We start from the raw sequence: 25599 nt of genomic DNA on the forward strand, positions 1-25599 counted from the left end.
CCCCAGTAGTTTGGAATGCAATTGGTACCTTGGAAATTATTAAAAGGAAACAGGTACAATAAGGAGTTAAGCTATTTCCCTAGCCTGTCTCTCCCTGACCCCCCAAATACACCAAAAAGGTGAGACAACATAAAGGCTGCAGGGCTGTTTCATCTGCTGAAACCTTCTTCCTTCCAGAAAAGCTTTGCCACCAGAACCACTGGCATGCCAGCCTTGTGCTCATGGAGACATACAAGAACCAGGGACAAGGGTGGTGTCAGGGATGGGTGGGTGACACACCACCTGCCCTTTTCATTTCTTTTAATTTCAATCACAAGGCAGAGTCCTGTTGAGACCCCACCCACCAACTTTATTTGCCCAGAGTTAACACGTGGACATTGATGGCTAGTAGAATGGAAGGCAGATCCCAAACAATAGGGGGAACTAGATCCAGCAATGGCCTCTGCCTCTGCCCGAGCCAATGACAGGCAGCACCAACTCATTCTCATTTTGCCCCCTTCCTCTTCTTCGCAGCCAAGTTCTGCAACGTCAACACTGAGACTAAGGAGGAGGAAGCAGCTGACAACCAGCCTGGCTCCCTGGTTTTCTTTGAGTAAGAGGGCTGGCAGGTGGAGGCTGGTTGAAGACACACCAGCATCGCTGGTGCATTGCCTGGTTGGCCAGCCTCCATTGCACGTGGACATTTTGCACCAATTGGTGTCCTGGGCATGTGCCCTGAATCCTTACACCTGCCTTGCCCAGAATGAAGCTTGCAACGATTCAGCCCCTGCCCTATTTGCTTCTGCTGTTCCATAGCAATTTTCAACTCAGTTATTGTACAATTGCAGTCTCCTGTCCCAAAGAGTTTTTGTTAGAAAATATGCAGATCTTTTTACTCTCTGTGTTAGTGTTTCATTATTATTTTTTGTTTTAATGCTATAAGCAGAAATTAGGGAAACGGTGGTTAAGAAGTGCAAAAAGTAAAACAAGACAGGTGCAAGGACAGACAACTTGGGCTGTTTTTACCTACACCTCACCCATCCAGTTTGCTCATCGTTCAAGCCTTTTATTGGCTGCGTCCTTGGGAGACACTAGAAGACTGCTGCTGTACTCCATTTTATCACCACAGAGTTAAGATTCCCCAATATTGAACACTAATTTAAGCAAAACCACAGCTTAAAAAAAAGTGAATTGCCACAAAGCTGCTTTGCATTCAATTTAAACAATAAAAAAAATCCCGTTGATTTTGAGACACCACTTGTACTGGTAAACAAATGGGGATAAAATGAACACTGTTTGGCCATTCTTTTAACATCTATGTCATTGAATGTTTATCAGAAATGAAAGCTTCACCCCAAAATGCTGGGGACTAAGTCAAGCTATTAATCAAATGTTGTATCCTCCAGATGCTTTGTGGATTGCTATTCTCCCCCACCCCACCCCCCTGCCCATGGGCTATGTTGGCTGGGGCTGACGGGAGTTGTGAAATCCAACATCACCTAGAAGGCACCAGGTTGGAGGAAGGCTGGTCAACCTCGACTGGCAGCATCTCTACAAGGTTTCAAGCAAATGTATTTCCCATCGTTGCTGCACCTGAGGGGCTTTAATTGAACCTGGGAAAAGTATGTCCTCCCTGAATTGTAACTCTGCTCCATCAGGTTTTTAACATTAGAGCCACAGGTTCAATTCTAAGCTTACTGGACGGCCTTGGATAAGTTACCATATTCACCCAACCCATGGTGTTGTGAGAACCACTGAATACTTAGGCTGAAGTTTGCACTGGGCTTTAAGAGTCGAGAGATTTGGGGTTAAGTTCTGCCTGGAAAGACAAGAAGTCCTTATTCAGTGAGAAAGGGAAGGCACCCTGGCCACTTTCCAAAGGGGTCACTGCAAGGTTCAAAGCACTTTGAAAAAGCTTCACTAATTCCTTTCACTAATGGAAAGGTTGATGACTAGCCATCTTACAAGGCTTCACCTCCTGACAAGAGTATGTGCTTCCCTTGGGGAAATATATTGCTTACCATAACGGGCACTGTGAATTGCAAATATCATTTAAATAGATGGCTTACTATACCACAAACTTATGTTCTGTTATCTCCCTAATTCAGTCAAAAGGGGATGAGAGAGGAAGGAGCAAGGCCAGTGTGCTTAACATTGAAGCTCTCCTCTACCAAATTAGACTATTGACTCATCTACCCCTGCCTTGCCTATCCTATGTGGCTGGACCTCAACTCCCATCATCCCCTTTGCCCACAGTGGTTGGGACTGTTGGGATTTGAAAGCCTGACACCATTGGGATGGTCACAGGTTTCTGTGTTACCACCCTATACAGCTATGCAGACGTCTCCTCATCTGGGTGAGAAACATTGAGACAAGAACAGTCTAAACCAACTGAAAAGCACAGTGAGAAATGGAAGGCAGATCAAAACACAACAGATTTTTTTAAATAAAAAAATAAAAAGAACTGTCTACCTTCACAAATACTTCCAAGTTGTTCACAATTTGGGCTAAATGGATATCCGTGCAAGAACCCTCTTACAAGTGGGCTTGAAAGTTACTGGTCTGCTCCATTGCTTTTCAGAAACAGCAATTTTGGTAACCTGCCCTTACCTGTGTGGCCCTCCAAAGGTGGCTGGCATTCCAACTGCCACCAGCCTCTGCCACCAGCATCGTCCAAGCTCACTGCCACTTGTAAAGATGAGTAACTGAAATAGGGGCATCCACCGTGGTTTCTATTTTCATTTGGTTAAGCTGGGCTTTTCATGTGTATATTCACACACATAGGAGTCCAGACATACAGGGTTCTTGTTCCCCAAATATGTTTATAGTTTAGTAAGGGACCTCTGCAAGTTTTAGCTTCCTCTTAACTCTGCTATTTTCTTCCTTCCAAGACCTTCATGGGTGATACTGCTTCCTAGAACATTTGTACAATGTAATTTCTTGCTTCCCTCTTCAAAACCTCCCCCAGCCTTCTGTGAGCTCTTTGGCATACCTGCTTAGTCCTCCCTAAATCCATGTAACTGAGAAAGAGTTTTCTCTGCTCAAACCCCTCTCCTGTCAAATTTGAGATTATAACCCATCAAGGAAGGGACCTGTACTCTTTTACTTTGAGAATGTGAAATAAAATACTGAGATACATTGGGGCTGTTTTGTGTTCACTTTTGTGAGGAGCAAGGAATTGACAGCTGAAGGAAATCAGAGCTAGACAGAATATCCAATCTATGGTGCAGGTGTCAAGGAGCCAGAAGCTGATGCTTCTGGGCCTATGAATGGCTAATCTGTGGCCTTGCAGATGGCTGTTTGACTCCCAGCTTCCATTAGGTCCAAAGAGTTGGAAGGGACCCCAAAGATCATTTAGTCCAACCCCCTGCAATGCAGGGATGTGTATATATCCCGTACAGGGATCAAACCTGCAACCTTGGCATTATCAGCACCATGCTCTACTTAACTGAGCTACCCTAGGTAGTGTTTTAAGCCCCAATGAGTAGCAGAAAATGGTCAGAGACAGAGTTGTAGTCCAGCAATATCTGGCAGGTCACAGATTAGCTATCCCTGTCACAGAAGTCAGCCTGCACTGATAATATTGTGCTGCTTCCCATTTCCAAGCTCAATAGACTGGCAACAAAACCAGACCAAGGCAAGGAAGTGTGGAGATAGCATGTCCACTAAGGTCAGCACTAGAGTCTAGATTTAGGATGACGTGACAACTTTGCCTAGGAAGTCTGCTTACTGCTGTGCTCCTAACACACTCCTGAGTTGCAAGGTCCTCTTTTTTTAACATGTCCGCCAGTGAAACCTTCCATCTGCAAGGGATTTCACTTTACAACCCAGAGCATTTTGAGCTTACCCATCACTTAGCATTCTGTGCTAATCACAGACTCTTAAAGTGCTTCAATAGGACTCTTGGCTAATTTTAATCCATCCAACTCCTAAACAAAGAGTGCCCTAGCAGGTGACTGAAAAACACTGCAAAGCCAGCATGCTATCTGCCGTTTTGACAGAACATGTCCCCCAGTCCTTCGGCATTCAACCATGTTATGTTCATTCGACTGCTCTGTTGCTGTTTTTGTGGGACACAAGAAGAGTCTCCACTCACTGAGAACTATTAAGATATTGTTCTGTTACAAACAGATACCTGAGAGAACGTAACTGGAAGACCCGTGGCCTTCTGAAGTTAATACCTGTTATCTGGAATGGTTCATGACACCTTTATAACAAAACAAAAAAAGAAGTCCAAGTATGAAAACTACAACGCTACAGTGGTGCCTCGCAAGACGAAAATAATTCATTCTGAGAGTGTCTCCGTATAGCGATTTTTTTGTCTTGTGAAGCACCAATACAAAATAGCGGTTTTCGCAGGAAATTTTTTTTTCCGTCTTGCGAGGCAAGCCCATTGACTTTTTCATCTTGTGGGGCAGCCTTCCGCTAGCGAATGCCTTTCGTCTAGCGAGGCATTCGTCTAGCGGGGCACCACTGTAATTGGGACCCATGTTCAAGGATGCCTATTACTTTTGAGATGTGGGGAAGACAGATTAGATTATCTTAAAAAGCTTCCACTGCAGCAAAGGCACCCTGGAGGTGCTGACGGTTGCTAAGGAAGAGTTTAATGTGAATTTAGAAGGGGAAATGCTGTTAATTCTCTAATACTTTCAGGGCACAGGTCTTGCTAGCTTAGTTCTAAAGATTTAACCCAACAGAAATTGGGGCGCAAAATATGCTTGTTCTTCAAGACATCTGAGCCTTATGATACTGGAGGCAGAATGTGAAGAGTGGTGATAATAATGTAGCACAGCAGAATATCTGACAAAACGCAGCATGGAATGAAGGGAAAATTAGCATTTATTCTTTGACATGTATACAGCATATGCTATCTTTTTTAACACAGCACATCACCACTGGAATGGTGAAATGGAAGAGAGATACTCACTTCAGTCGATGAATGTTGGAAGGCATTGGAGAGAAACACCACACAGTTAGGACTGTTAATGAACTTACACATTGTTGATACAGGACTCAATTTGGAGGGGGGAAACACAACATGCGGTAACATTTATCGCAATAGAATGATGGTGGTTAGTGCCACATTAAAAATAAAAATAGTTCTATACAATATGTTCATTTGGTCATGTGGTATTTACAGATTTTACAAAAACACACACAGAGACGTAACACGCACACGCACACACACACAAATTTGTTACTTTGCCACTTCAGGGTAAGATGTGGCCAGCAGACTATATCCCAAGATGTGGCACTGAGAGTTAAGAGACCTAACCAAAGAAAGACCCCGTGAGAACTCCAGCTGTGCAAATGCAAGTCCTTTGTTTCCAGGTCCCATTATGAATGCCCCCAATTAAAAAAAAACTGAACACAAAAATATTGATGCATGGATTTTGCTAATTAAAATGGAGCAGCCTCCAAGGTATAAATGAAATGAGAAACAAAATTTTCTCAATTAAAAAAAAGTTTATTTTTTATTTTTTGTTTTGCCTTAAGTCTATCCAGGTAGCCTTTTACCTTTCCTGCTCCTCCCCCACCATCCCAAAGTGGGCAATGCTGGTGAAAATGCTGTTACAATAAAAATACATAAGATATTTAAATAAATAATTTTTTTTTTTTAAAAAAAATCTACATGTGATGGGGGGTGGGTTGCGGGGGAGAACAGTAATAGGTTGCCCCTGGAGTGGTATTTTCTGCACCAGCAAAAATAAGCATACCTCTTACAAATACAGGTGTAAACAAGATTCAGTTGTTATTTAAAAATATTGGAAAGGGCAAAAAAGGGGGGGTAGATACTGAGGTAGCAGTATACATCTGCCCAGTGCAGAAAAAACCAGCTGAATGACAAATTAAGATTAGATGACCATGCAGAAGACATAAACAATTGCATGCTTTTTAGTTTAAGAAAACACACACAAGAACATTCATTCCCTAAAATCTGCTACCAATTACAGTTTGCTCAATATAGTGTCCACTGGCACTCCCCCCACAAAGCACTTTTTTGTTTGTTTTTACAAGGATGAGTTGACTATTAAACAGAACACTGTACATGCTTCTCCTCTACAAAAAATATTTGCATAAAATAGTGTTAAATTTCTCTGTACATGTCAATGGACACCCTAGATGTGTATAAAAGGGGGTGGGGAGAAATGCTACTCCCCCACTGGAGTCGGGTCAGGGGAAGTAAAAGAAAAAAACCCAAAACGTCTAGATCAGCCCTTCCATGACCTGGTGCCCCTCCCAGATGTCGGGGATACAACTCCCATTGGTCCTAGCTAGCACAGGTGGGCTGGCTGTGGCTGAGGGGAGTTGTAACAGCAGGTATCTGGAGGGCACCGGGATGGGGAAGGGCTGGCATAGAATATGGAACCTCAGACACCGGCAAATATGTTCATGTGAAAATTCAGCAGAATAAGACAATTGCTTTAAACAATAAAAAAATTGATTTAAGTTAAACATCTCTCTGTCAAACTGTTATCTCTTCAGGTCAAGACAAGAACATGTCGCTAAAGTTAGTGTCTGTGCTATACAGCCAAATAACCAAGGGTAGGGTAATGAACACAAACGGCCAGGAAACCCCTTCGGTGCATGCGGACAAAGAGCGTGGCTTGGTGGCAGGCGGCACACTATCTTTACCAGGCTCTAGGTAGGTACGGGCCACAAATTTAAGTGTCTCGTCCAGCAGGATGACAGGTAGCGAGATTTTCAACACCATCAGCCACTGGGTCAGATTCAGAGGTGTGATCTGGAAGATCAGCTGGGGAATGGAAGAGAAGAGAAATGGCATTATTGGTGAAGCCTTTTGACTGAGCTGAGGGGCAAGAGAGCTGGAGGTGACCAAGAGCTGTTCTTGCTTGGCTCAGGACTTGTCCTGGAACATGAGCTATGCAAACTTACTGGCAGTGGCTCCACGTAGAGGATAAGGAAGTGAAGAGACATGGACAAGCAAATGGAACCCAGCAGCCAGACGTTCTCCCAAGGAGGCATCCGCAACAAGGACTGGTTCTCTGACAGGCTGAAAGAATGAAGGCGTACATAAAGCTTCACAGTTCACTGTTGCTCTGCCCCTCAACAGGCAGGCAACAACAGGCATATAGGATGAATTATCATTTGTACATTTTTTAAAAAAATACTTAAATCAACATTTTGCATGTATTATCTCTGCAGCCCCTACACCCCTGTAAAACAGTATTTTGTATACTGCAGTTTGGGTTGGATGGGAGTGTAGGAGATGGAAGCAGTGTCCAAGAGAATAGCAGCTTGCCTAAAGGCCATCTATGTGTGACTTGACCCAGGGCTCACAGCTCCTGCTCAAAGCCACTGCACTTCACTAGCTCTCACCTGCAGCAGGCTCGGAGAGTCTGCCACTCTACTTTCCCCACCCATTAGCTTTAAAACTCTTCTTCTTTTGGTTTTTCCAGTTCTGGCTGCCATGATACCAAGCGCATGCGTGTGCTACAGCACAAGGCATTTCTCCTACTGCCCAGTTTTGCAAGCCAACCTTTTCGCAACAGCAGATTGAATAATCAAAGATAGTTCCTTTTACTGCCCACAACCCATCAGCAGCTCTCTAGTGAAAGGTCCACCTGCTTTAATAGCTCCCTACCAATGTTCTGCAAAAACTGCTGACCCAGATACTGCTCCATATATCTACATTACACTGGATCAAGCCTGTCTAACGTTGCAATGCTTCTGGCAGTGCCAAGACAGATGTTCTGTGAAGCTTAAGGCAGGCAATATTTCTCTTCAGTTTCTGCAGATGAAAAACCTACTTCTTCTGCCCATCTTGTATACTGCTCCTTCATTGATTTATTTAAACCCATTGTGAAAAAAGTTAAAGTAGCCGAATCCCTAAAGTCACTGAATTCCAGAAACACAGTGAAAATCACCCAAATGCAGAACTTCTGCAGTCAAGGCAAGTTCTTCAAATAGCATGATGCAATCTAGAGCTCCCATCACCGCATCAACGACATACGGCACATGAAAGCATCCATTTCCAGCACACCAACCTGTTGAGTGCATTACACATCTCTATAGTAACCAAGACGGAAAGTGCCATTGTCATAGGGTATGGAGACTCAAAGACCACACAGTCAACACCTTCAAATTCTGGATTGTCCTCTTTGCACTGCAGAAAATGGCTCTGGAAAATGTGAACACAAATACTAGTTAAGTACACTCATGACATTACTGCTCCTCGTCCCCCGGCTGCAGCTCATCAAAATACTCTTGTGCTATCACTATCATTATAATTCTTAAAACAAAATAAAAAAAATTCCTTCCAGTAGCACCTTAGAGAACAACTAAGTTTGTTCTTGGTATGAGCTTTCGTGTGCATGCACACATTCTTGTTGTTGTTCAGCTATAAAGTTGAACAAACCAAAGCTTTTCTTAAACACTCTAATCTGATCTTTATTTTAAGCAGGAATTAGTTTTTTGACACGTATAAGATCTTGCCAAAGATAAGAACTGGTGTTATTTTGAAAAGATACCAGTGCATTCCACCTTAAACACCATAGTTAGCCAACTGCACTACAAAAATGTAAGCCTTGTTCCAAAAATGCTAATGTTGAAATATTGAGAAGAAAATATTACCAGCTGGTAGTAGGTAATTCTTGGGCCACCATCAGCAGCAATAAACCACCAAGCAGCAGCTCCCACCGTAGCAGCTCCAACGTAGCCTTAAAAATGGGGGGGGGGGGGATAAATAATTTTAGTTCTTTCTAGACTGAATAATGGGCCAACTGTATTGCCTGCTCACCTCACCTGAACTTTCTCTCCTCTGTACAATAGGTTACTGTGTAACCCTTGCCCATTTCCTGCAATTGCTATCCATGCTCATATCTTGATTGCCAAGTAACCACAACGGGATTCTTTCCAGCATCGCATATCTCATTTAAAAAATATGGCTGTGTACAATGACACACTTACACTTTCCCCGCTGAAAACCTGCCATAACGAAAGTAACTCTTCTACAAACACACACACAGACACAAATTATTTTATCAGGTTATTGAATCCAAGACAATGCCGGCTTTAAAAAAACATTTTGGTTGCTTAGTTAAAATGGAGATTTAGCTTGGTAGGTAAACTGTCCAAAGTGAGTGTTTCTTAAACATGGGTCCCCAGCTGTTGTTGGACTACAACTCCTATCACCCCTGACCACTGGTCCTGCTAGCTAGGGATGATGAAAGTTGTAGTCCAACAACAGCTGGGGACCCAAGCTCGAGAAACACTGGTCCAAGTGGCACTTTGCAGCCATCTTCTGCAAGATTAGCAATTGCAAAGAGAAAGGAAGGTGAGGAGGAAAGGATGCAGCAATAGCATGTGACAACAAGTTTCAGTACCTTTAAGCTAACTTCTACCACTCTGCCAAATTGCAATGCGGACCGGCTGATGCCATGCTGCTGTCCCAATTGGGCTCATTTGTGTAAGAGCCAAGAGGAGAAGGGAAGGGAACAGGGAGGTACTGGGAATGAGAGAAGGGGGAAAGCAGAAAACCTCTTGTTCTATCCAGGGGTTCGCAAATCCAAAATCAACACTCACATCCAATGGCCAAGTAGCGGAAGAAGAGCCACCCAGAGATCAAGGGCTCTTTGGGATTGCGAGGTGGTTTGTCCATGATGTCAAGATCAGGGGGGTTGAATCCCAGAGCAGTGGCAGGGAGTCCATCAGTCACAAGGTTCACCCACAACAGCTGCACAGGAATTAAAGCTTCAGGGAAACCCAAGGCAGCAGTCAGGAAGATACTGTCAAAAAAAAAAAAAGAGTGAAAAAGAGCAGAAGTAGGATTAATCATGTTAACTGAAGGTTTTAATGGATACTTAGGCTTTTCACAGCATGAGAGGACACTGGGCTACAACTATTTAAGAGTCAATATTCAAATTAGCTGCAATCCTAACAGTTCTTGACGCTGTTTGACAACCAAGGCAGGGTGAGAATGATAATCGTTGGTAGCTAGGGACATTCAGTGTGTCTTTGCAAATCACTCTTTCATTACCCAAAACAGCAGAAGTGGTTCTGAAGAATACTTTGCTAACAAACTGTTCAGAGCTGAGTTGCCACTAAGCACTCTCCAAATCCATCCTCTGACATTTTCTTCTGTTTAAGGGGGGCGGGACGGGTCGGGAAAGGTTCCCTAAGTTGCCTGTTAGCCACCTCTGGATTGAATTTGTCCCAGGAGGCCAGTCCTGCTCAATTTATATCAACAAAGTGCACTTGTGCAGTTCTTGAGGGGAGTTCAAACTGCTTAGCACACCTACCAAACAACCTCTCCAACATTGGAGGAGATGAGGTAGCGAATGAATTGTTTCATGTTATTGTAGATTGCACGTCCCTCTTCCACAGCTGCTACAATGGTCGAGAAGTTGTCGTCAGCCAGCACCATTTCTGAAGCTGTTTTTGCCACCGCAGTGCCTGACCCCATAGCAATGCCAATCTCTGCTTTCTTCAGTGCTGGGGCATCATTTACACCATCTCCAGTCTGAAACAGAAAGTTTGAAAAGCGGGCACTGACACGGCTCATTGTGCCAGCATACAGTAGAACTGGTTCCAAGCAAAGCCCCATCTTCATCATCTGATAACTGGGCAGCAAGGTAGGGCGGATTAATGTACATTCTATCCAATTTGCATCTTCATGCTGGGAAAGAACTGCTTGGAACCTCCATAAAATGCAACTGCATAAAGACTCCTCCCCTCAACTAGTACACAGATCTTTCTCTACACAAGAAGTTGCCCCCTATCTAATGCCCCACTTCTCACACTTACCATAGCTGTGATCTCATCAAAAGACTGGAGAAACTCAACAATCTTAGACTTATGGGAAGGCTCCACACGGGCAAAGCAGCGCGCATTTAGGCAAGCGTCCCTCTGGGCAGCTGGGGAAAGTTCATCAAACTCACGCCCTGTAAAGGCTCTCGTGGTGACATCTTCGTCTTCCCCAAAGATGCCAATACGACGACAGATGGCCACTGCTGTCCCCTTGTTATCCCCTGTTATCATAATCACACGAATACCAGCTTTCCGACACAACTTTATGGATGACGCCACTTCAATTCGTGGGGGATCCAGCATCCCCACACAGCCAACAAATGTCAAATTGGTCTGAAACAAGAACAAAGCTCAATAAGCGTTCAGATTTTCCAGTAACAAGGTAAAAGTCACACATTCTTAAGTTGCTGAACAGAACTAATATGTCCTTTACCATTGTTATACTATTACTTGTTGATTTTTTTGAGGGGGTACTCAAGGGTATGCGGTACTGAAGCCTTTTTTTTGTTAAAGAGTGTGGCACTTACTGTAACAACTTCATGATGAGTACTCATTTTTCTAGGAAAAGAGCACTGCTATTACTGCTTGTACAGCATTTTTGTTTTAATTTGTTCATCTTCCCAACAATCCACAGAGGTCAGTTACTGCTGTTCCCATTCTATAGGTAAGGAATGGAGACTAGGCAGCCCTAGGTAAATTTTTGTAGCCTAGGATTAGGTGGGGTTTAGAACCAGCTGTCTTAGTTGCAGGGGCATGAATACTACCCAGGATGCCTAGTGATAACTGCACAATATACTAGGGTGGTACTAGGATGGAGAGGTTAAATGCTACAAACTAATATCAGCTACATCCCTTCCTCCAAGGAGCTCCGAGTGGCTCACTTGGTGTTTCCATCCAAAGACAAAACTCACTTAGGAAACTTCTGCCATTCTCCTTAAGCTGCAATTTGACAGTAAACCAACCTCGTAAGTAATGAAATTTGCAGAATCCTCTAATTTCATGTCTTCCCTTCTTAGTGGATTGTCGTGTGTTGCTAAAGCCAAGCAGCGCAGGGTATCTCGGCCTGTGCCCCACTCTCGGATGACGCTCATGAGCTTCTGCTTAATTCCTGGTGTCAATGGCACTTTAGTGCTGCCAACCCGGATGTGTGTACACCTGTCAATTACTCCTTCGGGAGCACCCTGCAGGAGCACAAAGTGGGAGCCAATTAGCCTTCCAAGAAAGATCAGAATCACAATCGCTTGCCTTCACACCACAAAGCCATCAAGGGGAAAAAATTAAAATAAAATTAACGTAGCTCACTCAACTGCAGGGGTCGAATACTACTAAGCACAGATTTATTTTTTGAGACGCCACTGCAATTTTGTTCTGGCACAACTTCAAGAGCCATGCTGCCTTGTAGCTAAGTACAACTGCCTGCTTCCATGAAGCATACTTGCCTTAACGAACATCTTGCTCATAGCAGTCCGGCTGGGCTTGTTTGGAGTGCAGTACACCGACATGGACTTTCTATCCCTTGAGAATTCAAGGGTGAACTCTTTCTTCATGAGTTGCTTTATCACCTGCAGAAAGGAGGTGGGAAGATGAAGAAGTCAGAATTGCAGTGCAATGAACCTGCACAAAAGGAGAAGAGTTTCACTTGGTTCTCTGCTGTTTATTACTTCAGAAGTACTGACCGAGTTGCAAGCGTTCGCCCGTTCAATTCTGGACAGTCCTTTCAACTCTGTGTCAAACACATTCATCTTCTCCACCAGACATGTGAGGGCAGTCTCTGTGGCTTCACCAACCTTTTCATACACTCCTTTAGCCTTTAACACAAATGTTATTAGCATGATTAGTATCACAGGTTGCCTATCACTTACGTATTTTGGAAGTCTTCTTGTTAACAGACATCCAAAAATTCTTATTTAAAATGAAAACAAAACCAGAATTTGTAATAAAATCTATTTATGCAATAATGGATTTTATTGAAAATATATTTTTGTACCGTACCAATTATTGCTTCCTTTTCCAACACACAAAGACCTACCGGGGGGGGGGGGGTTACCTTGACTTGCATTTGTACCTCAAGTGCCATAAGAGGCCCCCAAGTAGACTGGCATGGTGGGAACTTAAGTCAAAGCCATATCAGCCTTTTCAAGTGTTTACTCATACTTGCCGTTACTTTCTAATGACAGTTCAAGACCTAGTTTCCAAGGGTTTCATTCCCAGTGGCCTGCTACTTTCTCTTGATTCACTCTGCATCCCTACACTTTGACTTCTTCCACTCATGTCTGTGACCTTTCTCCCCACTGTATCTAACTTTCTTCTAGATCAACTTTTGCAAAAACAACCCAAGGAAGCATAACTGTCCTGCATGTTCTGCTATGTTAACCCTTGCCTATTATTTATGCTCCTTTATCCAAACCTCTTTTACCTTCCTGTCCTGCTCAGCACCAAAAAGATCACAGTATTTTATTTGGTATGCATAAGTCACATTCTTTGCAGTTGGTATGGGGACTATCAGAAGTTAAGCACAGGCTCAGCATAAGAAAACATAATTGTTAATTAGAAGAATAAACTACCTTGTCTCAAAAGCACACTTCCCTTGGCTGTTCCTTATTTAGTGTTCTGTCTAACTATTTTAAAGGTGCATCTCAACCAGCACTCATTATGGAAGTGCTTTTTCAAGCTAATATTGGGCTTTGTATAACCAACCAACCAACCAGCCATGTGTACAGTGCCTCTTTCTTTCTGCCTTCTTTCTCCATATTTTTCCTTACTCCTGCACTCATGCTTGATGCAAAGCCCCATTTGGCTGTAAAATGGAGCTTCCAGACTAATTCAAGGGACTGATCAAGTTCACACCTGTTTAGCTTTAGACTTAGGTGCTCTCATATCTGTCACTGAGTCCTTTGTATGAATTCATGTATGCTTTCAAAAAAATTAAATTCAACGTTTTGTTTCCTACAACACCAAGGCTCTTCAGCGCCAAGATAAAACAATACGTTTCCTAGGTCATGAAAAACTAACTGGTGCAGGGCCAGGCACTGTCACTTTTCACAGGATTCAGGAAATTACCTAGATAGTAGATATGCACGCAAGGCTTCTTTACACAGGTGTCAGAAATGCATCTATCAGAAAAGTATAAATATGTTGCATTGTGGCAACCCCCCTTCTTAAATTCCCTTAGTGGGGATGTGTGGCGTCAGGGATGTCTGGTCAATACCTATATTGTTGATATTTTGATGCAACGTTAAAATCTGGTTATTTCAGCCTGTGGCTGTTTTTAGTTGTTTTAACTTGATGCCTTGGTTTGGATATCTTGCTGCTGAATTTTCATTTCATTTGCTGTATACTTTTATTAATTTTGTTTGCTATGTATATGTACAGATTTAATAACTGAAAACAACTGAGCAAGTCGTCTTGGACACAACTGCTGCAAAAGAGGTGCATAAAAGACTAAACAAACACACGCTGGAGGAAAAGTATCTCCTGTGAAAAGATAAATACCCTTATGCAAAGAGGATGGGAGGAATGTACCTAGTGCTGCAGCCTTTTCTAACGTAGGAGAGCGACAGCAACCACTTTGCTCCCTCTCTTGAATTAGGAGGAAATACTTACCTCATTGAAATCCAGAGAAGAATCGTTGCAAAGGGCACAGATTGTTGCCAATTCTATAAGGCCATCATACTGACAGCATTTGATAAGTTTATCATCTTTATGCCTGTCAAAAATATTCAAGAGAAAAATAGATGGTGAGACTTTCAGTCCCAATGTCTGTGCTATATCAGAGTAAACTAGTGGCTAAGATCCTTCCCCCTATGGCATGTTCATGTTATTCTTCATATGCTGAAATCCAGAAAGCCCTCTGCAGCTTGGGCTTGGGATAAATAAATCACATTGACATGAAAGTGAATGGACATTTCATGCTGCATTATGTTTACAAGGCCAGAATCAACAGCAGAACTCACTTTTACAGGTAGTCTTTTAAAATCTGGGCATTTAAAGTTCCTGTGTCCTAATTAAGAATTCCTCCTTGCCCACTCAAATACGAAAAGGAACCATGATCAATGAGGCAAGTGTGCTGCATGTTTCTAAGATGCTATATTTCACTTTTGCCCTAAGTGAATTTTGTTCAAGGGTAATGGAAATTAATATTACACACAGAACATTTAGCAAGGGCCCATCATGGGATTGATTCACATCAAAAGCTTGTCATCAATGACTATAAAGACTGAACAAATTGAGATTTCTCTCTACTTGGGGGAAATTAGCTTTGCTGAAGCAGTGATGAATCATGACACCTCATGTGCTCCTCTTAAGGGCTCCACGTAAACAAAGACATCAACTAGGAAATGACAATAGATGTTATGTCTTTTCCAGTCATCATCTCAACATTAGCAATCTGTGCCATTCTTTGGAACTATGAAGAACTGAAAAGACACGAGTGTGTGCACATTTCTTTATATGGAAAGCAGAGAAAGAGGCATAAGAGAAGTGGTAATATGGTATGTAGATTCAAAAACATAACATTTCAAAACAATTTGGAGAAATTAAGGTTTGAAGGAGGGAAAGCATGGCAGTCTTGTGCTTCACCCATTCTGTACCAGGTTACTCACTCACCTGCATGCAAATCCTTGTCCCCATAAGCTGACAGGCAAGTGCTTAAACACAAGCCTGCACAATGGTACTCATAATGAAAGATTGCACACATATGAGATATATTCTAGGACAACAATGTAATTCTGAAGGCCAGATTTAGAGTATCGTATTTTTCCGTGTATAAAACTAGGTTTTCCCCCTTAAAAATAATGTCAAAAATTAGAGGGTGTCTTATACACTGGGCCATCTCACCCCCTAATTTCTTAAATTTGAGTCCCCCAAAATAGGGGGCATCTTATACATGGGGGCGTCTTATAGACAGAAAAATACGGTATATTTATAATGCCTGGACTGCTCACAGTAAATAACTTATTAAGTGAGACCAGTAACACTCTTCTCCCTAAGATGGGCGAAATATCAATAACCAGCTGTAACCTTGTGGAAAACCTCCAATTTCCCCACAAAATTAACTATTCCAAAAGATCAGCTTTAAATTGGTAATCTACAAATCAAGAAGTTGCACTTCAGTCCCACTTTACATTATCCACTTCTCTTTCAGGCTGTTAAATTTGAGCCCTAAGTGCTGCAGTGCATACACAGCCAGACCTGTAAATGGTTCAGCTGGCAAGAATCAAGCTTACACTTCTCCTACGGGGGCGTATGTTGAGCCAGACACTGTAAATTCATTCAGAGAACAGCTATCTCCTTCCACTCGGTCCACAACGAACATCTGTAAGGCAGAAAAGGGTACAGATCCAGTCAACCAACTGAGGTAACTTAAAGATTGAATGTCAAGATAGAAGGGCAGGCAGGGTTTTATATCCGTGGCATTAATAGTTGTAACATTTAACTAGTGCTTATTTTTCAGGATTTTTATAATATGGGCTTCTTCAGCATACATTTCTTTAGATCTTTGCCTCTATATTCTGGAGTTTGATTCCTAGGAATTTATTTTAATCAAGAGTTTATATCAGCCAAAGTTTAATGTTTCAAGCCTGCTGTGTACAAGCAACAAGAGTAAATTCACATCAGCTTGGACTGGATAGTTTGGCAACAGACCGTAATGCAGAAAAATAATCTCCAAGGATTACTTCTGTAAAAACTTTCCAAAGAGAGGGAGAGAGACTATCTCTTTTTTCAACAGGCAAATGCTGCTTTACTGCTTTTATGTGCAAAGGCTTTCTTCCAAAATCTTACAGACACCACTTTTCTGCATTACCTAATGGACTTGACACTAACAAAAAACAAAACACCTTCTCCCAGCTATATAGGATTAGAGAAATATTTTGATCTAAAAGAATGAAGAGCTCAATATTGCTACTTCAAAACAAATCTTTTTCCGAGGCAAAAGAGTTTGATGTTCCTATGCTAAGGAACCTTTCTGTTTTTTTGGCATCTGACTTCTTAAGAGACGGGCAGTTATGCAATACTCTGCAAGTAACCTTCTCTAGAATACAGATGAGCAGCTGTTTTGTGTTCCACAGGCACAAACACTTCAGCATAAAATTCTGGACAAGACTGGAAAGTAATACAAATAAGTAAATAGCAAGTTAAATAGGGGCACCAAAGTCTGTTACAGTCACATATTAAATAGATTCAAAAAGAAGAGAAGATCTGTTACTGTTTACTTATTTGAAATATTACCCTGGCCCAATAATTTTGAATGTAATTATTTGCAGCCACATAATGCAATCATGAGAAGCTCTAGCCCCCTTAGTCTTTTCAGCAATTACCCTTCACAAATAAAAGTGCCTTAATTTGACTTTAAATTCTTTCTTTGTGCTCCTATTCAGTTCCTGCTTAGAATATCAATCACAAGTGAGGCACAACCAACTGAATAAAGAGACTTAACAGATTATGCATCAAATTTTACACCAGGGCCTCCCAGATCTACTCCACTCTGAATTTACTAACAAATACTGTGGACCACATCAGTGCTTTAAGTTGCATGTGTGCGGTGTAGAGAAAAGTGGAGAAGGCTGACAGAAGTTTGACAACACAGGAAGGAAGTAACTCTTAAGTCTTATCTATTCATAGGCTCCAGGACCTACCTTCAATGAATCATGGGTCATTCTTCAAAGTTAATAGGCAATTTAATACAGAATGGGATTTGTTCACTCAAAATTGGAGGTGTTTTTGTTTTGTTTTGAAGAGGGTAATAAACCCATTAAAAAACCTGTGACGAGAATAATTCCCAAGCCAAAGAGCTATACTGACATTAACACTGGCCTATTTCATAGTTCTGACAGAAACCCAGACAAATTACTTAAGTTAAGAAGAAACTAGATAAGTGAATTGACCATACCCTGCAAACTGACATCTGGTTGGTGGTAAGAGTTCCAGTCTTGTCTGAACAGATTACGGAAGTGCAGCCCAGGGTTTCCACAGATGGCAGGCTTCGAACAATAGCATTCTTCTTTGCCATTCGGCGAGTACCCAGAGCCAAGCAAGTGGTAATGACAGCAGGCAGGCCCTCTGGGATTGCAGCCACAGCAAGTGCCACAGCAATTTTGAAATAGTAGATGGCACCCCGAATCCAGGAGCCACCATGGACAGGATCATTGAAGTGACCGATGTTGATTATCCACACAGCAATGCAAATCAGGGAGATGACCTTTGACAGCTGCTCTCCAAACTCGTCCAGCTTCTGCTGAAGCGGGGTCCTCTCCTGCTCAGTAGCCACCATTTCATCACGAATTTTGCCAATTTCAGTGTTCACGCCAGTTGCCACAACCACACCCATAGCTTTCCCTGCAGCAATGTTCGTACCCTAAATCAAGAAGTTAAAAGGGAATTGGAGAACTGTGGATACTATTTTCCACCAATACCTTATAGCCAAACTGCAAGGTTTGTAGTCTTATTTTGGCTAATTCGAGTTAACAGCAACATAAAATACATGAATGCTGCTATCAGCATTCTGGAAGTTACTTCGGATTTCATTCTGTCTTTGAACAGGGTTTTTAATATACACAGGCCTATTTTATGTGTATTTGTATGTACTACGTGCCCTACTATGACCATAAATTACTCTCTCACTCTAGTTTGGTCACATTTGAAAAAAACAATCAGTGAGTGTCCAACATTGTAAGAACTTAATCCTCTCTTGTGCATCTTCTCACCAGTCATGGAGGGATTCATTACTACTTCCATTCCAAAGAGGTAGATGGCTTTGCCCATGGCCTCTAAGTATTTATTGGCCAGTTATACACCAGGCGAGCTATACTCCATGGAGTTCTGAAGGTAGCTACCATCAAATTAAAATCACCAACCAAACAGAAGCATCAAGTAAAAGTGATTACTGAAGCAATCTTTATAGAAGTGACAAATGAGCAGCAGTTTGCCAAGAACCTCCCTCCCAAAGATTCCAGAAACACTGAAAAACATATGCCTGCTTAACAACCAGTAAGGCTGCACTTCCTAGAGGCCCATTGAAACAAGAGTTTACCAATCTTTTGAAAACAAAGACTGAGCAGGTCTTGGTAGTAGTCAATGCTTCTTTGTGGGAGGGAGATCCCAGATGAAGGTTCCTTTGCAGATGAAATCATGGCCTTCTGCAGGGTGACCTTAGGGTAGAGGGAGCTTGAATGCAAGAAAGCATTCACATACTGTTTTCTTAAATCCAACAAAGGCCTCACATTCATCCTCTGGAAGAATGTAATTGTACTACTCTCTCCCACAAAGAAGCATTGACCACTTCCTTAGACCAGCCTTGCCAGTATGGGCAAGAGTTGGGCAGACATGTGGTCAAGCACACTTTCTGCATCTTCAAGTGATGCTCATCCAACAAATGTAACAAAGAACAGGACTTCCTATGGTCAAATGTGGCAACTGACTTGGAAGAGATGAAAAAGAAGCTGAGCCCTTTTTCTAAGCTTTTCTGCCAGGCACATTACAGGAGATTTTAAAAAAGAAACTGGGGTATCAGTGAAACTTGGAAGATAAGCTCTCTTAATAAATAGCATTCAAGTTACAAAAAACACTTAGCAGTAACTGGTAGATGACAGAAACACCTTGCTTCATAACCATAACCCTCACACTTGCCTCTCAAACATGTACCCTGAAAACCTAGGATTACAAGCCCAACAAGTCCCCTGGGCAGCTGTGTGTTTCCAATGGTTTCTTGTTTTACTGCTCTTCATTTTCGCCTTGCATGTACAAGTATAGCTAAACGAAGTTTACCAAGATTGAAGAGACAATGTGTTTATATGCATCAGGTTTTTTAAGGCTCATTTAGTTCCATACAAGGTTACCATTTAGATGTCCAAGATATTCTTAATTCTTTAAACATGAGCTGCCCTAAACAAATGAGTGGTGGCTAAAAAATTTTTTGGGGGGAGGGGGGTGAACCCATAGGAAGGAAGTCAAGAAACAGCAGAGCAATCCTTTAATAATCAGTACGCACAGATCCCCCCCCCCCCATTTACTCACAGAAAAGAGCATGTTTTTCTTGTCTTGGTTCACTGCACGAGGATCAGGCACAGGGTCCGTGTGCTTAATTACAGACACAGATTCACCTAGATGAAGGTTACAGCTTTAGTAAGACATTAATGCCTCCATTTCCCACCATTTTGCATCTGCTGAACATCACCTGTGAAAGCCATTACATCATAATACAAGGTTTACATAGATGAAAAGCTTTTTTTAAAATAAAACTGTAACCTAGGGTTACCATACATCTGGAATTTCCCGGACATAGCCAGAATACGGCAGTCGTAAACAGTCTCTGGGTGGAAATTGCACTGAGATGTCCAGGAAAATCCAGTCATACGACAACCCGTTTCAGAAGTCTAGATTTTAGAGAATTTCCTTAAAAATATATCAAAAACATTTTATTTTATTGAGATTTTGCAAAAAAAAAAAAAGTTAGGAGAATTTCACTCTTCCAGCAATTCACACTAGTAAAGAAGTTTCAGACACAATCAGGTGGTGCAACATGGCTGGCTACTGGCTAGGAAAGCTGTACCAGCAAGTTACCATGTGCCTCTGAACCAAATGAGAGGAGGAAAAATGCAGAATTTGCAATGGAGGCTTTCTCCTAGTACCCATTCACACTCTCCAATAACATGAGGGGAACAGACAGATGGCCAACAGACTTTGAATGCCTCCAGGGATCTGCATAAAGACGAGGGGGCCACAATCAATCCACAGGCCTTATGATGTGTGGGCCCAATTAAGTGAGTATGTATTTACTGTGGGATAGCCAGCCTCACATAACCAACATGCTTAATAATAACAACCCACCAATCTGGTCTAATTAATGCATGAAACATTTAAGATCATAGAGTAAACCATCATGCCAGGCTTAGCATACCTTATGAATAACTAGATAATCAAGCAGCCTCTGTTCCCCTCCAGTCTACCAGAGAAGCCACACTTGAGTTCCTATACCAATAATTTAGGAACCTTCTCCACTTTAACTAAAGCCACGTTTTACTGCCTGTGCAACCTTTTCTGAATGCTGTATGGAAATGTATACACATACAGTTGATGCACAACTGTACACCCCCCCACCACGGTGACCTGGAGGTGGCTGGAAAAGAGGGCAGGAGTAGGCCGACATGCACCGGGATCAGGAATGTAACCCTCGTGCAAAACAGTTGTTATCTGAAAAGCATTTTTAACTTACCAAACTCGGTGTCTTTTTCTATGCTAGAGGAAGAGGTGAACTTTGGAACTTACTTTAAAGGGCACATATTTTAAAGGCCTAACAGCCTATATTTCCATGCTATACTTTGCTGCATATATTATTATTTTAAATCTCTGCTGGAGTTTTCTCACCCAGGAGTACTTGCCTAAAACCTGGATCTTGGCATCTAGGAATTTTCCTTTTATACCTATTTTTTCATTGAATCAACATTTATTTGATCTCCAGAACAGTGCTCAAAGACTGAGCTATCAGATTACCGGAAAAATATTCCAATCCTGACACCCGATTTGTTTGGTTATACTGCAAATATACAACCAAATACATTATGATACCCTTCAAGCTTGTTAGTCCTATTGACCAGGAAAAAGAAGCAACAGCATCTCTCTTAGCCTTTTGTTCATGTACCTTTTGTGATCTGGACAAGAACCGTTGAGAATCTAATCTAACCTAGATTCTACAAAGCAAGCACATTACTCTAGCCTTTAAAATGGCAAATAAAAATCATAACTAGGACACAGTACAAAGAGTTCCCTCTCTAACATTTCCGCTGAAATATGACTTTCTGAAGACAGAGATGGATGGCTGACTTTTAACTAGGAAAAGATAAACCCAATTGAGTATGTATAATGGAACACAGGAAGCTGCTGTATACTAAGTCAAACCACTGGTCCACTGACCTCAGTTATATCTACACTGATTACACTCTCCAGGATTTCAAACCTGAAACACGAGGAACCTGAAACACGAGTGAAGTTCTTCACTCAACCATGCAGCAGAAATATACCTTTCTAAAATATAAATAGATCATGCTAAGATTATTGAAGCAGATAAGATTGTGTTAACTCCAGCTTCTAAGTAAACCTCCTATTTTGGGTACTTTATTTTAGTTTAAAGAAAGAATAACAGAATCATAGAATTGCAGGGAAGGGAACAAATGCCAAGATATACTAATGGCTTCCACTGAGTAAGTATGGCATACTTCCATCCAGTGTAACACTGATGGCGCTCATCCACCACAATGATGCCTAAGAGTTCTGTTAAAAACTGAGGTTGCTGCTGTAATCAGGACTGTTTCCCATTTGTTTTTAAAGCCAACAGATTTTCTGATAATCACTGCCAAGAAACACTTACCTGTGAGAATTGACTGGTCTACCCTCAGAGTTGTGGATTTTATAGAAGTAATTCTTATGTCAGCAGGAACCTTATCGCCAACTGTGGATTAAGAGGAGAGTATTTGAGTTTGACTAGATGTTAATGAATGCAAATATTTTTCAAGTAGTACCAGAACAAGCATACATCAACCATATATTTATTCAAAATATCTCTTACTACACTTCTGAAATGAGAGAAGCTAACCCATTTTTCAGAGCTTCCCACAATTAGAAATTCCATAACCTATTTTGGAAGTGTATCACATTGCCCAAGTGTTTATAGGAACATTTTGCTATGTGCAATTTTTCCTTATGTAGTTTAAACCCTGTTACTAGATCTTCAACCTTTAATGAAGTATCTATTTAGGTTAACATCATTATTGTACACTCAGATAATTCTCCATCTGCCCATTAAGATGTTGACAATTGTGAGAATCCATACTATCTGACTAGTTTTGAGCAGTCAATAGGACTTGGGATTGCTCAAATATCAGTGCAAACCACTTTTGAAGCTGATAATATTTTGAAGAGTGTGCACTATGACATGGTATGAGCTTTCGTGTGCATGCACACGAAAGCTCATACCAAGAACAAACTTAGTTGGTCTCTAAGGTGCTACTGGAATGAATTTTTTTTTATTTTTATTTTGTTTTGACTATGGCAGACCAACACGGCTACCTACCTGTAACTGGCACTATGACATGGGTGTTTGATGTTCCCCCCTAGGACCTCAGTCTTTGAGTTTGACCAGCATAGCTCTTTAATGTAGGACAGGAAATTGCCATATCCAACATCTTTGCACTAGCCTACATTTAATCTAATAAGCATTTCTAAAGTAGCACACACACATACACACGAAGGAAGAACTAATAAAATGCTATTTTGGCCAACACACAACAAAAACCCTAAAGTAAAAAGGGTACTGAAAATACTTGCATCATCAGCCACTAATTACTAATCCTGCCAGAATATGTGGACTTGTTACACAATAGTCCCTCTAGTTTTACTGTAGGGATGCACAGACTAAATGCTAATTCCTACAGGAACTGCTTATGCAACTGGCAGCAATCATGCATGAGGGGGAGAATGACGCTGTGAGGAAGTTACCGGTAGGTCTGCCACTTCTATGTGCTAGGTCATGGATGTACAAACACCATACCAGAGGATTAAGCACATACTATTTGTAGCTTTAGACTCTTTTAGAAAAGCAATTTCTGCAACATTTCTCACAAGGTTAAAATTATATAGTGTTCTCTTGGGCAGAGTTTTAGATAGGTAACCAACACCACTCTCTATTTAGAATAAAGAGGCCAATAAGCCAGCTAGACTTTTTCTTTTCTGCTCTGTCATTACAACATGAAAACCAAATTCGCTGTGCCCTTCAGCAGTGAAGAGAAAATAGTACAAAATAATGACCAAGGCCAAAAATGGGCAAACTATTTGAATGCAGTCCCCTGGTGTTGTGACGAGGTTTATATGTAGATACATGAGAGCAGCTGCTTTTTCATCTATCACAATTCCACCAAACAGCAGGCTAAGACTCAGCACAATGCAAGAGAAAGTCTATCAATCTGTAAGGGCACATACGGTTGCTGGGCTTTCAACAGCTGAGCATTTCAAATGCACTGCCCCACTTAGCAAAGGCACATTAAAATAATGGATCCTCTTTGCTGAAATGTATATAGATCAGCCTACACACAACTGCTAAAAATGGTTCTAAGGACTACTGAAAGAAAGCACTGAAATATTATTCTAACAAACTGTGCTTTCAACACAGCCAAGTGAACACCACAGCTCATTGCCTTTCTGCAGAGTATTTAGAAAAAGCACCATGATTTATTTATTTATTTGTTCCTCAACAGCATGTTCTGAAATCTTATTAACAATTCTTCCATAAAAGTTATGACAGTCAAAAGTTGATGAGCCCAAATAAGAACAAAATTATTGTGGTTCCAGTAAATTCCCTGTACAAAATGTATACTTCTTCCCAGTAATTGCTGCCAATTGTTTTAAGGATAGCAACCAAGCTAAAGTTTCATTGTTCTGAAGTTTGCTTAACAATCCAAAGGGAACAATTAAGTTCAGGTAGCACATAAAGAGACACAGTGACCGTTCTAATGCCAAAGCACAGGACAAAAGTTTGACATTCCAGTAACTGGGGATGGGGACAACAACCTATTTTGCAATCTTATTTCCCACACTTTAAAGCCTAGCACCGTCCCAGAGTTCTGTATAATCTAAACTCAATCCATAAGGAAGAAAAAAACATGGGTTAATAAATCTTTCTAAACTTTGTCTTACCCCCTAACTTAAGATACACTACTGGCATGTGACAGCATTCTATTCTCCTGATTGCATAAAGTGAAAGCAAACCTTTGAACACAGCAAAATATGCACTAAGCATCTATTTAATTTACAGATTTTTGCCTCAGTCATATATGCTAATATAGGTTTATATTCCCATTATATGAATTACTCATCCAGTCACACACTGCTCCCAAGCAGTTTATAGGATGGAGCCTTGAGAATGTCATTCTTGCTCAAATGTACCCACTTCACAAAGAGTGATGTGGTTTTCCAGAAAAAAATCCTATGCAAATTAGAAAAATTTACATCGGGTTGCATTGGAAAATGTTATGATGCCCTTCAGAATGCTCTAATTTGCCACAATTATTTTACTTGTATTTGGTACATAGGTAAAGGTAAAGGGACCCCTGACCATCAGGTCCAGTCGTGTCCGACTCTGGGGTTGCGGTGCTCATCTCGCTCTATAGGCCAAGGGAGCCGGCGTTTGTCCGTAGACAGCTTCCGGGTCATGTGGCCAGCATGACAAAGCCGCTTCTGGCGAACCAGAGCAGCGCACGGAAACGCCGTTTACCTTCCTGCTGGAGCGGTCCCTATTTATCTACTTGCACTTTAATGTGCTTTCGAACTGCTAGGTGGGCAGGAGCTGGGACCAAGCAACGGGAGCTCACCCCGTGGCAGGGATTCGAACCGCCGACCTTCTGATCAGCAAGCCCTAGACTCTGTGGTTTAACCCACAGCGCCACCTGGGTCCCATTTGGTACATATATACATGTTATTTGTATGCCACCTTTCCATAATTCAAACCATGCTCAAGACTGCCTACAACATGAAATAAATTACATAATTACAAGATAACCAAAGTAGAAAGCGATGCTAAAAACCTTGAAACTGCCAAGCTAGCCTAACAAATGTATTTGCAATTGGCATCAGTTCATTGTTATTATTGAACTTATGAAATGGGAAAGGTTCTGTTTTGGAAAACTGTCCACACCACATCACTGGTTCAGAGCAAGAAAGATAATGGCACAATTAAAAGCTTGAATAAAGGGAATCCAGTTACAGGCAACCTGCTAAAATTTTGTATGTTTGGGGGTGTTACAGATCTGACCTGAACCAGCAATGTGTAATGGTATCCCTAGATGAATCAGAGCTCAAAGTCCC

At 41.6% G+C, this 25599-nt stretch overlaps 1 protein-coding gene across 3 annotated transcripts in view; it reads right to left on the minus strand.

Annotated features, from left to right (window-relative positions):
* Positions 1–25599, minus strand: part of ATP2A2 (ATPase sarcoplasmic/endoplasmic reticulum Ca2+ transporting 2) — a 53055-nt gene that overhangs the window by 1903 nt on the left and 25553 nt on the right. The window contains exons 6-20 of one of the 3 annotated variants that reach the window (XR_004428095.1): positions 22112–22192; positions 19762–19847; positions 17639–18103; positions 15975–16063; positions 14353–14455; positions 12426–12557; positions 12189–12311; positions 11712–11930; positions 10747–11082; positions 10242–10462; positions 9526–9728; positions 8575–8660; positions 7989–8122; positions 6877–6994; positions 4907–6736 (exon numbers count right to left, since the gene is read on the minus strand). Coding sequence is in view for 2 of the 3 variants with exons in the window: in XM_033174398.1 (XP_033030289.1) it covers positions 6467–6736; positions 6877–6994; positions 7989–8122; positions 8575–8660; positions 9526–9728; positions 10242–10462; positions 10747–11082; positions 11712–11930; positions 12189–12311; positions 12426–12557; positions 14353–14455; positions 15975–16063; positions 17639–18103; positions 19762–19847; positions 22112–22192 (2666 nt within the window). In the remaining variant the exon portion in view is untranslated. Of the gene's footprint in view, positions 1–4800; positions 6737–6876; positions 6995–7988; positions 8123–8574; positions 8661–9525; positions 9729–10241; positions 10463–10746; positions 11083–11711; positions 11931–12188; positions 12312–12425; positions 12558–14352; positions 14456–15974; positions 16064–17638; positions 18104–19761; positions 19848–22111; positions 22193–25599 lie in introns of those variants that run through there. The other 2 variants (XM_033174399.1, XM_033174398.1) reach the window with 2 other exon arrangements.

This window comes from Lacerta agilis, chromosome 17 (genome assembly GCF_009819535.1).
Source record: "Lacerta agilis isolate rLacAgi1 chromosome 17, rLacAgi1.pri, whole genome shotgun sequence".
NCBI classification, from domain to species: Eukaryota; Metazoa; Chordata; class Lepidosauria; order Squamata; family Lacertidae; genus Lacerta; species Lacerta agilis.